Raw genomic sequence first — 19,080 nt, forward strand, 5'->3', positions numbered from 1 at the left:
CAACATCTGCTGACATGAAATTTATAAAACATATTTAACAATTTATTTCCTTCCTTTACCAGACATGACAAGAGGAGTTGTTAACTGAAGTTTATAAATTTGTGTAAATCACACAGATAGGTAAGATATATTTATTTTGGCAAAACATTACTCTCTCAAGCTACATGTACCTATGACTAAAATTATTGTTTATTCACACTTCTAACTTACCGATGTCCACTCTCAAGTTTATGTATGTGTGATTTAACAAAGACTGATATGCTAAGTTTGTCTGACTATACAGTGATAAAGTTCACAGTGATCTGTCACCTTGGACAATTTACTACAGAAGAAGAACAAAATCAAATATGTAAATTCCCCATCTTTCACCCATTTCTGCGAAATTTTCTTTCTGATCTATGTACAGCTTGTATAATGTTTAACATCATATCATCTTGGCTATGTAGTGTTCTGTAAGTTCATATAATGAATAAAGGTTTACAAAGCAAAGATAAAGACAGAGTAAGGGTAAAAGTCATTTTTAATATAAACTGCACACTTTAAAAAAAATCCCAGATCTTCTCAGCTGGAAGATCATGGGATTCTCCCAGGGCAAAAAGGTTGACTTCATGAGTCTCCTCTTACAACATGTAAAAGGCTACACTGGGCCCATTGTACATATACAAGCCTGCATGGAGGCTTGAACTAAATAACGTTCTGTACCAATAAGTAGGCATATTTATCTCTGATTTTGGGGATTCACATGGTACAGTTGTGACTTGTGGATTCACATGCTACAGTGGTGATTTGGGGGATTCACATGTTACAGTAGTGACTTGAGGATTCAAAGTGACTTGGGGATTCACATGCTAGAGTGGGTCATTGTGAATTGTTCTGACACTAGGCCTAAAATATGTAAAAGAAAGAAAGTGAAACCAATAATTTCAGTAAAATCAACAAGTAATTTCTCAACAACACAAAGTAAAATTCAAGAGAATCTTAAATATCCTATCACAACTCCAAAATATAAAATGTTTCGAATGAATAATATAATAGTCTTGAATGTCCTGATATAACACAATAATGCAATCCAGAATGTCTTTGAATGGGTTAAAAATCCAGAGTAACATATTAATCCAAAAGTTAATGAGCACTTTAGTAACTTCCAATGAATATTTTAAATAAATAATTCCTCTTGAATTATATCTGATTTCAACATTTTGATTCCCAAAGATTGATACAGAATAGGAATAAATGATTTATCAAATCCCTGTTTATAAACATTTTCACTTGGCATACATCGTAAAAGAATGAAACACTCCAATGGAAAGTCTCACTGTAAAGAGTGGCCTTGAATTCAAATGCTAGTAATCATTCTGTTTATAACTTACAATTATGGACAAAAGTTAAGCACACAATATAACTATTCATAATACCTCCACTCATAAAGAAAATGAAAGATTTGGATAATAAAGAATTCTTATACATATTTGTCAAATATGCATATGATACTATAATAATTAAAATTAAATAGGTGGATGTCTTATGAATGATACTCAGCTTAATTACAGGGAAAAAAAAAGCAATATAGTACTTCTATAGACATGTGTGGGTATCTGCAATAATATTATCTTTTCTCTGATGTATCTAATGTCAATGTTGTATTCTTGCAGTATTAAACTCTACTTCAACAATCTCTATTTTTATTTTTCATTCCAAAGGGCATCAGTTTATACTGATAAAGCCCATCTGGTGCTGCAAATGAAGAAATTCCTTTTGCTCTTTCTGTGAGTGGAATTTGCCAAAATCTTTTTAAAAGATCAAACTTTGATGACATAATTTGCATTTCCAATTTTGTTGATGCAATCATCTATTTTTGGAACTGGAAATGCATTTTGGTGACACTGTTGACTTTTCTAAAGTAAGTACACATGCAGAATGTATTATCTGATGAAAACACAAAAATACATGGCTATTTTTACTTCATTCTACAGCAAATATTGAATTTCTTTTTTCAAACATTCCTCCTTGAATAAGGTGCAGAATCTACAATTTCAGTGTCTTGATACATTCTATTTGTTTATGATGAAACATCAGGAAACAAGTGCTCATGTTCACATAATAACTGTTATAGTTCACTCATTCTCTGTTGTTGTAGATGTGAAAATGTCGGTCAAGATTGTTTAATATTTCTGAATTCTGAAAATTTGTTAAACCAGAATCACTAAGTTGGACTGCATTCCATTGTTTACATCCTCAATGTGTGGCCTACATACAAGCAAACTGACTGAATAATTAAATGTTTTTATCTCATTCAAAATATTCCTTCAACATAGTTAGTTAACAATGTTTGTTTCTACCTCCCAAAAGTGTTAATGAAATGATTTAAGTAATTTACTTTCTTTTTATTTGTAGTCTTTAGTCTGAAGAGGACTCTGAGGTATATGAAAGAGCAATAACTTTATCACCCAATGAAAACTCTTTTCCTGTGTATCTGTCATACCTTAATTTAAATTTTGACTATCAATATCTAATCACTTCACAAGCATGTGACAATTTATATCTAGAATCAGAGATATAGTCCAGAAAATTAATCTTGGAATCTTCATTTGAAAGAAGTTTCTCTTTCAAATACTTCCATGGTCCTCAAACAGAAAAGTCATAAAACTAGTTCAAAACGACTAAAACCCAATGATTCTTGAACTGACTCCCTAACAGCAAACAACAACAAATGAAATCTCAATCTTTTCCTGTGTCAAAGCAATGTCACGTTCTTCAAAGCCTGATGAAATCTTTCCGTTGACTTTTGAGGTGATAGGCAGAAGATTTAAACTGTTGGATGCCTAATTCACGTTTAACTTGTTGCAAAATTATCGACATAAAATTTCACCAATGATCTGACTGGACAGATTTGGGAAGGCCAACAAGTGTAAAAAATACCTTTTCCACTTTTACAATGTTTTTAGTTTTAATATTTCTCAAAGGAATTGCCTCTGGACATCTTGTGGATCCACACATTATGGTCAACCAGTACTGGTTGCCTGACTTGGTCTTAGATGAGGGACACAGCCTACAATTATTCTGCTAAACAGTTTATCAAATGCAGCAATAGGGTTGCAGATGCACCTTAGGTATGTTCAGGTTGGGTTTTTCTACCACCTGACAAGTGTGACAAAGTTGAGAGTATTTTGAAACATCACTTTTACATTTTGGCCAATAAAACTGATTCAAGATCTTTTTGTAAGTCCTATTTACTCCTAAATTAACAGTCATGGCTTCAGCTTCACCAATAGACCTCTGAAACAAACAGGAAATCTCAGGATCCTGTTCCTGTTTCATAATAAGTGATTGTCTTTTATCACCCTGAGAGAGTGAGTAGTAAAATGAGGCTCACTGTGATCAATACCTCTTGCCTGACCATTACCAGGAGCAAAGGTCACCTCATCAAAAAGACTGACAACAGCATGTCAGCAAAAGGGATAATTTTCTGATCAACGTCATTCTCAAGAGCTTTTTTCTCTCAATAGGACAAACTTTCTGATCCAAACAATGCCTCTCAGTTACAAGTAGATTAACCATAACTTTATCTATAGCTAGGTCATTGTCTAGTAATGAATAAATATCTTCTATATGGAAGAAGTCACTGCACATACCTTCTACAGGAAAAGAATTCACTGCACCAACAGTCACTGGTCCAGAAACTAAGTCTCATGACAAACTGACACATCGGAGAGGAACACTAACAAAGCCACAATCTATTCCCTGAATTAGAACACTTTCACTAATGCAAGACTTTTCAGACAAACGCAAAGTAATGAAAGATTCTGACAAGCTACTGTGTCTCATAATATTCTTCCAGGGACAGGCATGGCAAAATTAACAATAAATGACATATAACTTCCTGACATGAATGGTTCATACGTCTCCAAAATAGAATCAGACTGGGGATTGTTTGATCCAACAAATGTATTGCTTTCAATAGAAGATGGTGACCTTGACCTCTTTGAAATAAGATCATTTTTGAATAGCTGTGTCTTCATTCTTGTGCTTATTTTTCAACCTATAGCAACCAGAAATCATGTGCCCTTTCCCTCACTGAATTTGTATTTCTTTCTTTTCTCTCTGAATTGCACATCTCTCTCTCCTTGTTAAAGATGCTTTCACTTCCAAATGATCGCAATGATTGGCAAGTTTAAGGAACTCATCAACTGCTCTGGTGGCCTAAGTGGTTACAGCATCCACCTTGAATGCGGAAGGTTGCAAGTTCAAACCCTGGCTGAGTCATACCAAAGACTTATAAAAATGATACTAGCAGCTGCCTTGCTAGGGGCTTAGCATTAAATGGTCAGTGTCAGGAATGGTCGGCCTGGTGTCAGGATAATGTGACTGTGTTGGACATGCTAGACATCATTATAAAGTGGTACAATGCAGAAATAATAGCAATATGACTGAAAAATTGTTAAAGCTATGTTAAAAATCCAGTCACACACACACACAAGCAACTCATCCTTTTTCGTAGACTATAATCCCTCCTGGGTATGATTTGAAACAAAGTTCTAAACATTAGATGACACTGTGAATGCTTGCTGGTTTCACTAAAATTTCTCAAACGGGTAAAATTAAAATCTTTATCAGTGATGATGAAAATTCCAAAGCAAATTAAATTAAAAATTAAAAGCCATTTTTAATATTGTTAAAGACATCCAGATCATGGATGAGCCCTCAAATTACTGTTACAACTCTATGTCTTAAAATATATAATGGAAAGAAAGTGAATTCAACAATATAGGTAAAATCAACAAGTAATTTATTTCCCTACAGTATAAAGTGAAAATTCAAGAGATACTTACAATATTGTGAATGACATTCCAAATAATCCTAAATGTCCTATCACAAGTCCAAAAAAATAGAGTTCCAAATGAATTCCAATAGTCTTGAATGTCCTGAAATAACACAATGATGCAATCCAGAATGATTTGGAAAGAGTTCAAAACAATCCAAAAATAATGTACTAATCCAAAAGTCAATAAGCACTTTAGTAATTCCAATGAATATTGTTTGAAATAAATAAATAACGACTTGCCAATCCTGCTTCTTGAATTATACCAAATTTCAACAAAACAACTGCAAAATATGATCACATTTTGATTCCCACAGACTGATACAGAACATGAATTATTTGTTTATCAAATCTGTATTCATACACATTTTCACTTGACCTAATTTGTGTGTGTGATTTGTGTTTTTACATAGCTTTAACAAAAATTCAGTCATATCTCTACGATGTCTGCAGTGTGGAAGTTTATAGTGAAGTCTAGCACTTGGGTATCATGCGGCATCATGTCCCATCCCGTCACATTATACTGACACCAAGCCGACCAGGCCTAACAATAACCTCTTAATGCTTAGCGCCATGTGAGGCAGCTGCTAATACCATTTTTTTAAGACTTTCATATGACTTGGCTGGGTTCATAGCCATGACCTTCAACATCCAAGGCAGATGCTCCAACTATTTAGACCACCAGAACAGTACATAATTCGTAAAAGAATATGAAGCACTCCAAGAGAAAAACCCTAGTCTAATTGAAAACAAAACTGGCTTTTAACTCATATGCTATGTAACCATTTTGTTTACAACTTACAATCATGGACAAATGTTAAAGACACAATATAAATTAAATATACATTTATTAGAATTCATGTGCTACTGCAGAGACTTAGCAATACACATTCATAAGGAGTGAAATGAAAAAGGTAACTGATTTCAATCGGAGAATTATTGACTCTGAAGCTCTCCAACTTATCCCTTTTGCCTGATAATTATATAGAATTACATACTTTCTTAAAGATTATAAAACGGCTAGAACTACAAATTGTATTTAATACATTTTGACTGCACAGAATGAACATTACAAAATTTTACTTTAAAAATAAACTAAATAATCCTTTTGATTCTGTAACCTAAATATTTCATGCCAACTTCAGAAGCATTTCCTCATTCAACCAATGTAATCATATCTGGGTTTATTTCAGTACTGACACCAGTTTCTTAACATATGAATGTCAACTTTTAATCACCAAGAGGCAGAGGATGTGCAGTCTTTCAAAATAAAACTGTATCATTATGTAGCCATTGTATACATTTTTAATGCATTCTGCCCACTCACTCATGTACTGGATTTTAACAGATTTTAATTGTAAGTTTCACTATATATATATATATATATATATATATATTTTTTATGCTAAGCAGTGAATTACTTGATTTTCTAATTAAAATAATATTGATATTTCACTGTAGTGAAAAAATATTGTTATTTTTTCACTACAGGAACTACTTTTTGGGGTCAGAACATACTTACCTCCCTTTGATTTTCTGTTTTAATAATAATAATAAAAACAATTATACACTGATGAATTACTTGTGGTTGTTTTCTTATTAATAATCCCTGTATGTTATCCTTGAAACTTGTAGTTTGTTATTCTGGAAATATCAGTTAATTTTTATCAATCTGATGTGGAAGTAATTTTGTGCGCAGATACACATAGCACAGCATAACACGTACTGTAAACAGCTGACATTACCGTAAGAAATCTCCTAATTCACTGTGTCCCAAACTTTAGGTAGCCAACGTATGTGAGCATAAAATAAAAAGAATATTTGCTTGAAATGAGTGAATAACGGATACATTTCATCTCTTGGGTGAAAAACTCTAGTATTTTCACTCGTGGCTTTGCCACTTGTGAAAATACTGAGTTTTTCATCCACTTGATGAAATATATCAGTTATTCACTCATTTCAAGCAAATATCCTCTATATATATATATATATATATATATATATATATATATATATATTTATATATATATCTGGATGCCAATTTTTGATCTGGGATGCAAACAATCACTGAAACGGGAGTCCTCTGTACACATGTAATAGGTGTGCGGAAAAATTCAAAGACTTGCCAATCCTGCTTCAGCCACCGGCTTTGTGGGAAAATGTGCTGATCAACTGGTTGTGCTGATATTTACAATGTCAGAATTCAGTGACTGAAAGACCCCTTGATGTACATACATGTTGCCATTTTATAAAAGCACATAAAAAAGAACATAATGCAATAGCTGGGTGGCAAGTTCAAAGGCTTTGACTGGTGGCCAGGTGGTAAAATGTACTGATATTTACAGTGATTGAATCCAGAGGCAGAAAGACCCAGAGATGTACATGTGGTCATTTATAAATATACATCAAATAAACAACTTTAGCTTTCGTTATGGTGTTCATTTCCAAATGTAGCGGAATAAGCAGTGCACGTGACCTCAGAATCAAGACATGTTGAGACTTAGACAAAATGCCATTTGTATGTGGATGAGAAGTCACCTAAAAATGTAAACTTCACCTTGTTCTGTTAGGAAAGCAAAAGCAACTTCACCCTGTGATTATTTAAGAGGTACATTGACTGACCATACCATATTTTTTTTTAAAATGCCCCTCGCCTTAGCCCAGTTAGTCCTGGTGTTGTAGCAAAATGTATTCATCAAGGCATCAGTAGCTAGGCCTAGTTTTTATATCAATTACATTGACAAACAAACTCTTGCCCATTCACAAGCATTGTTTTGATAGCTGACTGACCATTAGCCCTTATCTGAGTAAGATAGCAACTATCAATTTCCTGCATGATATCCTTCAATGATAAAACATACAAACTTGTGTTTTAAGGTCAGAATCGGTAATCTGGATATTTATTAACTGCCTCTTATACACTATTTCATTATAAAGTTAGTTTGAAACTGTAAGTGAACCAGTATGCCTAACGGGAAATAATGGCGGACTTCGCTAAGTCTGGGATGTACCAGTTTATTAGACTGTCTGTTTTCTTAAATCATCAGGCAAGTATATTCAAAAAAAATATACAAATCATTGAAACCAAAGCCTAGGTATTATTTTATTAAAGATTTAACTTTAAAATGCAAATTATGTAGGTCAGAAACGCATGGGACAATGCTATGTTGTGATTTTCGCGAGATGCGCTTTAAGGTATAAGTTTGTTTTCTGAATTGACATGTATTTGCGAAAATACGGGAAAAAACAGCAAATCAGATACTATTTATTTGCCTAAAATTACTACAAGTATGTATGCAAATAAATAATCCATAAATTTGTGATCTTGTCAATGGACTGTTGTAATGAAGCTATATTATATATAGTAAGTGATTACATTACAAAAACCTCTCCATCTAAAAATAGATGCACTCATGTCTGTGTTGATTCTGTAGGAAAGAAGGGACTGCAACTTTTGAAGGTGGGACTCCTATTTATACCAAAATGGGAGTCCTGGACTCCTAGTTTTAAAAACCTAGCGAGAGCTAGTTTGGCTTCTTTATATTTCCAAATGCAAATCTGACTGACAGATGACATGTCAGTCCTTCAGACTAATCTGACTTGCAAAATACACCCGACTTATAGGAGGGACAAAGAGAAATTGGCTTTTTATAGCCCTAAAAAGGGAGAGAGAGGTTTGTTTTAGAGTTGAGTAAATTTTAATTGAGAACATGTATAAACAGTAGTTGATTTTAAGTATTTAGATTTGTGATTTGACAGCAAAAAGTATTATAAATCTAACATCATATTGTGAAACTGTGCATGCATGGTTCTGATATCTTTTCTTTTTCTGATAAAATGAGATAATGACAAATTCATCAAATTTTATAAAAAATCAATAGGCATACTTGCATACATTTTTGGTCAACAATTGCTTTTCCAGGCAATCAGCAGAAAAAACTTATTATTCCATAAATGATGACTCGATTTAGCAATAATGAAATGCAGAGAATGCTATCATTATAGTTCCTTTGAATGTCGAAGCTTATCATGGATAATTCATTCAACAATTTCACTTACATTCTAATCTGAAACATTATCTGTTAAAACTCCTTTACACTTTTTCACTCTGAACATTCCCCACCAGGTTCACAAAAAATGGAATCTATGCTATATTGACTAATTTTGTATGTTGGATAAACAGCGTTTGATCATGGGTCTAATACTACACATCAAAGTTTGAAAGCACATGCTAACTTGAACAATTCTGATTGGCTACTTTGAAGAGATGCACTTACGGGTAAAATTGTAATGAAACATATTTGGGAAATTTCTTCAAGAAACTTAAATATGAACTAAAATTAAGTCTCTATAAGGTAGCTGACACTCAGTTTCTCAATTGAAATACATTTCCCTTTTCAAGATCTACATAAATAGGTATGCCAATACATGCTTTTATCTAATAGGTGAAGACAAATTTGAATATAGAGATATATGCTGACCAGTTCTACAATTAGCCACCTTAACTCCCCTACAGGTTACAAATCTATCCGATTCAATAATGGACACATATATCTAAGTGCCAGTGGAAAAAAAGAATAAGTCCTCTATTGGAGTACTGTATATTAATGGTGCAACAGATGAACTGATAAAAGATATGGTGCCACCAACATAACGAAAACCAGTACTGATACAATGATTGCTTTCATGACTTCTGTCTGCTGAAATCTAAAAAAAAGAGTTAATAAATGAACAGTTATGACAGATTTGACATACTTAATGCAAAATCTGAAGGTTAAAAACAAAAAAAAATGGTTTACAATGGACACGGCTGCTCCCTTGCCCTGAATAATTCATACTCATTAGTAATTTCCCTAAGAGCATAAATATCTTCACAGTTCAAAATTTTCATCAATATCACACTGCCTTCATCAGCAACTAATGTTGATCATGTGACTTATAATGGTCATGTGAAGCAAGAAGTCTAGTGTAAATGGGTGGTAATTCAAGCCCATTGTCCCTGTTGGCTTCTGAAATAAAACAGGCTGAGTATTGAAGAAGCTTTGAACTCTACAGCATATGGACAGGCTGTGTAGAGGAAACATAGTACTCCTAGCATACAGACAGGCTGAGTATAGAGGAAGCTTTGAACTCTATCATATGGACAGGCTGGGTATAGAGAAGCTTTGAACTCTATCATACAGACAGGCTGGGTATAGAGGAAGCTTTGAACTCTATCATACAGACAGGCTGGGTATAGAGGAAGCTTTGAACTCTTTCATATGGACAGGCTGGGTATAGAGGAAGCTTTGAACTCTATCATACTGACTGGCTGGGTATAGAGGAAGCTTTGAACTCTATCATATGGACAGGCTGAGTATAGAGGAAGCTTTGAACTCTATTATATGAACAGGCTTGGTATAGAGCAAGCTTTGAACTCTATCATATGGACAGGCTCGGTATAGAGGAAGCTTTGAACTCTGTCATACAGACAGGCTGGGTATAGAGGAAGCTTTGAACTCTAGCATACAGACAGGCTGGGTATAGAGGAAGCTTTGAACTCTATCATATGGACAGGCTTGGTATACAGGAAGCTTTGAACTCTATCATATTGACTGGCTGGGTATAGAGGAAGCTTTGAACTCTATCATATTGGCTGGCTGGGTATAGAGGAAGCTTTGAACACTATCATATTGACAGGCTGGGTATAGAGGAAGCTTTGAACTCTAGCATATGGACAGGCTGGGTATAGAGGAAGCTTTGAACTCTATCATATGGACAGGCTGGGTATAGAGGAAGCTTTGTATTATGAACACTGGCAATCCTATTTGTATCATTTTAAGTAAAAGACTCATTATTATACTTCGACTGGAATAAAATACAAATTAATGCTCTAATCAAGTTGCAATGCAAGTCATCAGAGATTACATACAGTAATCAGACGTTGCAATGCAAATTATCAAAGAGTACATGCTGTAATGACAGGTGTAATGTAGTGTTTCAGCCTGATAAAAAAAGGCTAACTAGGATCTTTCATTTTAAAAAGTGGTTGACTGATGTAATCATAATGGTCCAACCTCATAATAAAACAACATATTTACTAAGTCTCTTTTACTTTTTGGGGGATATGAAAACCAATAAATAACCATCTTTCCTTTAGGCTTCTCCTCAATGGTGCTTTTTACCATAGTGCAACAGCCTGGGAGAAGTCAAAATCTACACTTTTATGCCCCTCCAAATTTATAGCTATCAGACTTTACAGTTTCAGGTTTCATAACATTTCTTCAGGGTGTGACATTTTTCTTCTTTTGTTCTACCATTGTGGAATAAAGTTTTTCATTGGAAGTTTCAATGTGTGTTTCACTTTTTTCTTAGTTTTTGTGGGTTCTACCATCTTCTTCACTTGACTCATATCTGTGGTAATTTTTATAACTTTTATGATTTGAGCATGATACTGGGGTAAAGAAATGATTTATCCATCATTCTGTATCAATCTTTGAAAGAAACATCACACATTTACCAATAAAAAATGATGCCACATCATGTCATATCATCAGACAGGAAGCAAATGCTTATGAGAATTGCAGAGACTATACAAATTTTATTTTAAGTAAAAATTTTAAGAAAACAGGAGAGGAAGTCACCTCAGTATATTGCTTGAATTTGTTTCAATATTTTGTCATTGAATCGATAACAACTAGGTCGCAGGCAGAGCTTATTTTAATTTCTCAGCCAAAAATATTATGGGATATACAGAGTGTTTAATTATTTCCTGATAACTTAGAGGAATTGCTATTTGTGGGATTAGGAGAATAGGGGAAAATAAATAGTCCACGCATAGTAATCAGTACAATAGAGTGCCTGATGGATTTCATAACAACAATCAGTGAATAATTTGGACTGCTTGGTGAAAATAAATAGTCCACACATAGTATTCAGCACAATAGAGTGCCTGATGGATTTAATAATAACAATCACGGAATAATTTGGACTGTTTAATGCATCTGTACTAGACCAAAGGTAAATTAAAAGAAACCAACCTTGTTCATTTTTGGGGGTGCCATTTTTTGTGCATTTAATCTTTACATTTGTAGGATTTGGTTTCTAATCTGTGCAAATCTTACAAAGGCATACCATGGCAGAACAACTAATAATGTAAGTCATCAAAGATTAATTGAAGTGTGTAATGTAAGGTATCAAAGATTAATCAAAGTGTGTAATGTAAGTCATCAAAGATTAATTTAAGTGTGTAATGTAAGTCATCAAAAATTAATCGAAGTGTGTAATGTAAGGTATCAAAAAGTAATCAAACTGTGTAATGTAAGTCATCAAGGATTACTCAAAGTGTGTAATGTAAGTCATCAAAGATTAATTGAAGTGTGTAATGTAAGTCATCAAAGATTAATTGAAGTGTGTAATGTAAGGTATCAAAGATTAATTGAAGTGTGTAATGTAAGTCATCAAGGATTACTCAAAGTGTGTAATGTAAGTCATCAAAGATTAATCAAAGTGTGTAATGTAAGTCATCAAAGATTAATTGAAGTGTGTAATTTAAGTCAACAAAGATTAATTGAAGTGTGTAATGTAAGTCATCAAGGATTACTCAAAGTGTGTAATGTAAGTCATCAAAGATTAATCAAAGTGTGTAATGTAAGTCATCAAAGATTAATCGAAGTGTTTAATGTAAGGTATCAAACATTAATCGAAGTGTGTAATGTAAGTCATCAAAGATTACTCAAAGTGTGTAATGTAAGTCATTAAAGATTACAAGCTGTAATCAGTGTTTTCTTTAAGTCAACATAGATTACTAACAGTAATCGGGTGGGATGCAAGTCATCAGTTATTACATGCTGTAATCACGGGATGTAATGCAAGTGAATCAGGGGTACAATCTAAGTCATCACAGATTACATGCTTTAATGGGAGACCTGTGGCAGCTCAGATCGAAGAGCATCTAACTCATAATCCAAGGGTCACAGGTTCAATATCCACCCAGGCCAGCTGTCTAGGTGTGTCCTTGGAAAAGGTACTTAGCTCCCACCTCCCTCATCCAATAAAGCATTGTTAAAAAAACATTAAAAAAAAACATAATAAAAAGCAACAAAATACGTTGTAATAAGATAGTGTAATGTAAATAATCAAAGATGGATACTGATGAAGAAAAAAGTCTCAATTTAAGAAAAATAGTTTTGAATTTCTGTCCCGAAATGAATTTGTTTCAAAATAAAGATAGCACAATGAATGGACAGTACATGTAGCTATGAGGATATTTTGGTCTGCTCTCTAACAATGAAGTCATTAAAAAAATAGCTGCAGTTGAGTATTTGAGAATTTGGATGTACTTTTGCCAACTTCAGACATCAGCAAACATTAATTGTACATACATTAATGTATCTAGGTTTAAAAATGAATTTATTATAGAGAAATTCAGTATTTCCCTTGAATCAAGCCAATATGGCAGACTTTTCTCCATGTCTTCCTTCTTTGTTGTATATTTTCTAGTAATGGTTAACTGTTGTACAATACCAAGCACCTGCCATAGTAGAAAGCTCCATATTGTACTCTGACAGGCACATATTTAACACATATGGTTGCACACAGATGTATGCACATTGAAAAAATGTCTCATTTCTCTTTACTTACAGCTTCATACAGGTACTGTGGAATTTGTGTGGTTTTCCCTGAGCCAGTCTCTCCCTCAATAATCAACACCTGAAACTGTTCCATTGCGGCTATCAGATCTTCCTTAAAGGGATATATGGGTAGACTTCTTTTTGTCTCCTGAAGTGACATTTTCTTCTTCTCTGTTTCTGAGATATCTGGCTCCTTTTTGCCCTGCAATGGGACATGTTAAAAAGTTTATATGTTAAGAATTAGCTAACTATCAGACACATCACTTTCTAACCCATTAAGAATTCTGGAGAATGTCATGGTGACCCCCTTTTGCTCGTGATGTGCAGCACCCTCCATGACGAATACAACCATCAAACCATCAAGATAAAAACTATATATGAAACAACGCAAGAGAATCTGCACTCAAAAGCAAAACTTAAAACTGACACCCACAACAAGAACATCAGCAGAAAAGTGATGCCTATGGGTACATAAATACCATAATACAGCAATGTCATTATAGAAGTAATATGTCAGTATACAAACAGCATAAAACAACAAAGACCATACAGACCAAGCTACAGACCAGTTTAAGAGCCCAGGTATGCTTTTGCATTAAGGACTGGCAGATTAGGTTCTACACTGTTTGCTTACATCATTAATACAAATATTTGCAGAAACCCTGACTTGACTTGTATTGCAGGCAAGCAGCTTAAATCATCAGCAAAATAAACACCCCCAGAGACACAGACCTGACTTGTATTACAAGCAGGCAGCTTAAATCATCTACGACACCAACAGCTGCAGAAACGCTGACCAGACTTATGAGTTGGCAGCTTAGGTTCAACACTGTTTGCCTGAATCATCATAAAACAAGTATGGAGACATTGACAAGATCTGCATTATGGACTGGTAGATTAGATACTATACTCTTGTCCTCAATCATCAGTGAAAAAGCCACATAAACCCTGACCAGACCTGCATTATGGGCTGTAAGCTTACATTGTCAGTAAAACAATGACGTAGACTATGACCAGATTTGCATATTGGGCTGGCAGATTAGGTTCTGCAGTTTGCTTCACCTGCACAACCTAGAGAGGAAAAAGGCAATTGTTAACATTTATTCTGGATTGGCAATAGATTTCCCAAGTTGCTGCCAATTTTTGCACCTACCCACCCCCTAACATATGCAACTATTTTGGCAGTAACTGACCTTGTCTTTTTTAGTTCCTGGCATCTGTAAAGCTTGAACAAACTCTATCTCCTCATCAAGTATAAAGTCATAGTCTTTCACTGTCTGCTTTTCTCTTGCTTTGTCCTTAGCATCACGTGCACCAAATCTCAGTACAGCTGCACCAACATGTTCCTCTTCCCACCTTTTCTGCTCAGCATTGGGACCTACAATACAACCATAATAACTATCAGCATTGGGTCTTACAATACAACCATAATAACTATCAACATTGGGTCTTACAATACAACCATAATAATTATCAGCATTGGGACCTACAATACAACCATAATAACTATCAACATTGGGTCTTACAATACAACCATAATAATTATCAGCATTGGGACCTACAATACAACCATAATAACTATCAGCATTGGGACCTACAATAAAACCATAATAACTATCAGCATTGGGACCTACAATACAACCATAATAACTATCAACATTGGGTCTTACAATACAACCATAATAATTATCAGCATTGGGACCTACAATACAACCATAATAACTATCAGCATTGGGACCTACAATAAAACCATAATAACTATCAGCATTGGGACCTACAATACAACCATAATAACTATCAACATTGGGTCTTACAATACAACCATAATAATTATCAGCATTGGGACCTACAATACAACCATAATAACTATCAGCATTTGGACCTACAATACAACCATAATAACTATCAGCATTGGGACCTACAATACAACCATAATAACTATCAGCACTGGCACCAACAATACAACCATAATAATAATCATCATAGGGACTTGCAAGGCAACCACACTAGTTATAAGCATTAAGACCTGCACAAGGCCTAAAAATTACAATTATCCGAGGTCTGAGACCAAATCCTTTTAAACCCGGACTGGTTATATGAAAGTATTACTAGCCCACTAGGCCTTTAATATTTCCTATTTGTTCCTATAAATTGCAGAAAACATGCTTTTTAATTGTTAAGACATTTCATAAGAGTTGTAAAAGTGCACTGATACAAGTGGTAGTCAATCGATAATGAGAGAATAAAGCTGTAAAATATTTAGAATGCAGTACACAGATCACCAGTCTAAGCCTGATCTTTATCAATCAAACATTTGTCTGCTCTGAGCTAGAGTTAAAACTATGCATCAGCAGTATCAGATTACCGTATGTTTTAGACGCTATAAGATTTATTGGCGGAAGGCAAGAATCAACCACAGAGAATTTATCTCTGCTACAAGATGTGTTCTACTGTAGGGTTTCAAATTTCCCAGGACCAAAAAAGGATGGAAATTATTAAAAAAATAAACACATTCTGACTTTCCAGGATCGCTGGAAAAAGACCCGGCCATGGGTTCAGTATGACGACAAGACGTTCTTTATTTTTTATATATATATGTAAAACATACCCAGAGTCAGCCAATAATTTAAGTACTATATTTCAAGATAAATACCCAGTGACATAAGCAAAGAGGATACTACTTGCACCAGAAAGGTTTTTTGACAGTAAATAAACATACCTGTCTCAATCATCAAGACCCTGATTCCCTGCGCCTTTACAAAGATGAATGCACAACCAGTTATTCACCATGTCTGAGAGATCAGAAATAGCTGTTTTCTGTTCTGACATGACCACTGCCAACTGACTGCTTTTGTCTGAGAAAGCATGGCACTAGATGACACATACACTTTGAGGGCCAAGGAAAAGTTCTTTTGAGGTTGTGCTATCAGTCAAGTAGTCTGAGTTTTCTATGACCTTCCATCCACATTACAGATATTCTGACAACAAAAGTGTCAAAATATTTTTAATAAATTGCTAAAGCTCAGAGGTACCATGGATGATCTGCCAAATAAATAGATTTCGGTGCTAATGACTGCATATAAACTTACTTTATGAGTGTTTTCAACTGTTTTACTAAATGAACTTTGAACGGCAAATTTTTTTTTGAAAACCTTTGGAATTACAATTTTAGATAACATCATTGACATTCAAAGAGAATCCACCAATAGAAAGCATGATCATGTGATTTAAAAATGTTAAAATTGTCTGATTAACAAAATATTTCTTTGATTTAATAATCAAAATAGTAGTTGTCTGATATCTGAGTTTGAATTAATTTAGTTTTTTTCTTCCCGTCTTCAATTTATGTTAGTGCACTGAAGAAAATATATGCTTGTCAGACGAAGCAGTCGGATCAGTCCACGGCTTATGCTAAAATGGTCAATACAAGTCCTAGTGGTCCTGGACCACTGAGTCAAAAGATAAATTTTCAGACCCTGATACAATACATCCACAATAACAATCAGGATTGAGAGTTACTATACAACCACAACAACTATCAGCAATGAAAATTACAATACAACTACAACAACTATCAGCATTGCGACTTACAACACAACAACTATCAGCACTGGGACATACAATACAACCACTACAACAATCAGCATTGGGAATTACAATACAACTACAACAACTGTCAAAACAGAATTACAATACAACCACAATAACTATCAGCGTTGGGACTTACAATGCAATCATAATGCCTATTAGCAGTAATAATACTAGTGAATTCATGGATGGATTGAGAACCATGCTGTAACATATCTTTTCATTTTATTGTCATATTAGCAAGATGTATGAAAATATATCATACTGGTGGGAAAAACAGACACATTTACAAAACTAAACTAAATATCAGTAAATCTATGCAAATATTTCAAGCGCTTTAAAATATAATGTTCCAAAAACCTAGATAGATCAAAATTTTAGATGTATTATGCTTTGGAAAGGTAATGTATAGCTGTGCATGCCCTTAATCAACCCTGTTTATCTGTTCTGCAGTCAAAACACATACCAAAAGGCAAAAGGACCTGGACAGGCTAGGCTGGCTAATGAGGAACACTATTCTGACAGATTCATACAAGGTATCTTGAAAGTCATATACCATCAGATTAAAAGGTCTGGACTAGCTAAAGAGGAACCACTATTCTGAAAGGTTCATACAAGGTACTACCAGACTAAAAGGTCCAGACAAGTTAGGCTAACTAGTGTAGGCCTATTTTAGTAACTACAGTCTGACAATACAAACCGTTTGTACCTCCTACCGATTTAAATAATGGAAACCTTTAATGTGACAAAAAGTGCAAGGAATTTAGTCAATTCATTCACTGATATATAGTTTCTAACCTAACAGTGAGTAGAATGGCCCTAACACCGTGATCGTCTGCGCGTTTCATGCTTAACGGAAGTTTTCAATGTAATAAACGGACATACTCGGATCCATTTCCAGTTCCTGGACAAGTCCATTTTCAGCAAATGGGTGTCTCATCACTACAGATGTACATACATAAGTTGTCTGCTTTCCGATATTTACAATGTTGAATCAAGCAAAGGAATATAATGACAACAACAAATTTGCTTTTCATGTGGATTTAACAAGCGGTTTAATTTCTATGTTCATGTGAGCAAAGGGATATAATTCCAAACTCTCAACGTAATGGTTGCCAAACAGGATGAACTACATCATTATGTTGACTGATGGAAATAAACTTGCCTATAGTGTACACAATATGGTGCCATGTTAGTATGGAAAGCCTGTTAAGCATGAAAGGTGCAGGGGATGCCAGCATTAGCACCTTCTGGACACAGTCAGGTTAGAAATTATAAATCAATGATTCGATTGACTTAGTTCTGTGCACTTTTTATCACACTAAACGTTTTCATTATTGAAATCGGTAGGGGGTACAAACAAACGGGGATGTATAGTCAGACTATAATAGTTATGTTATTCAATATTGAATAAAGCACAAACTGTCACTCTGCTGATAAAAAAGAACACCTGGAAATAAAGTGGACCCTTGGCTAATACAGCACAAGAAACCATTTAGTATTTCCCATACATTTCTTATAAAGCAAGTTGGAAAGTGAGAGGCTTTTGTAAGAAGGGCATAAAAAATGTTCACTATATTAACCAAAAACAAATTCTATGGACTACAGTTATCTAGAAAAAAACATTTGGCAAGCTTAACTGATCCAAAAACTGTTAAGAAACAGACAGATATTGACTGACCAACAGACAAACAAACCTTTTTCCTTCTCATCCTCAAAGTACTTATCCTCAGGTTTAACTTTGTCACTGGGGATGAAGTATCGATTGACTCGTTCAATGTCTTTGGCAGCCCTGTGTTCTTTGGCCAGCATCAGCACTTTCTTTTTGTACTCCAGCTCTTCTCTTTCCCTCTTAGTTAAGCTGTAAGAGTGATATCAACATCATTTAAAATCTGAGATCTGTTTTAAAAAATCTATATACAAGTCTAAATATCTCTTATTATAGCATTTTCCTGGAACAAATCAAATGCTAACTGACCATATAGGGAGTCCAGGCAAACATGAATACAGCTTAATTGTATCTACTGATTTTGGACCAATTCGACATTATATAAAAAGCCT

At 34.4% G+C, this 19,080-nt stretch overlaps 1 protein-coding gene across 2 annotated transcripts in view; it reads right to left on the bottom strand.

Annotated features, from left to right (window-relative positions):
* Positions 1 to 19,080, bottom strand: part of LOC149779921 (pre-mRNA-splicing factor ATP-dependent RNA helicase DHX16-like) — a 58,264-nt gene that overhangs the window by 23,190 nt on the left and 15,994 nt on the right. Inside the window, exons 6-9 of one of the 2 annotated variants that reach the window (XM_089936618.1) lie at positions 18,717 to 18,880; positions 14,625 to 14,809; positions 13,442 to 13,633; positions 4,830 to 4,922 (exon numbers count right to left, since the gene is read on the bottom strand). In XM_089936618.1, the coding sequence (XP_089792744.1) occupies positions 4,830 to 4,922; positions 13,442 to 13,633; positions 14,625 to 14,809; positions 18,717 to 18,880 (634 nt within the window). The remainder of the gene's footprint in view (positions 1 to 4,829; positions 4,923 to 13,441; positions 13,634 to 14,624; positions 14,810 to 18,716; positions 18,881 to 19,080) is intronic. The other variant, XM_089936619.1, reaches the window with a different exon arrangement.

Source organism: Sinohyriopsis cumingii, chromosome 16 (assembly GCF_028554795.1).
Source record: "Sinohyriopsis cumingii isolate HCF-2022 chromosome 16, ASM2855479v2, whole genome shotgun sequence".
Classification (NCBI taxonomy): Eukaryota; Metazoa; Mollusca; class Bivalvia; order Unionida; family Unionidae; genus Sinohyriopsis; species Sinohyriopsis cumingii.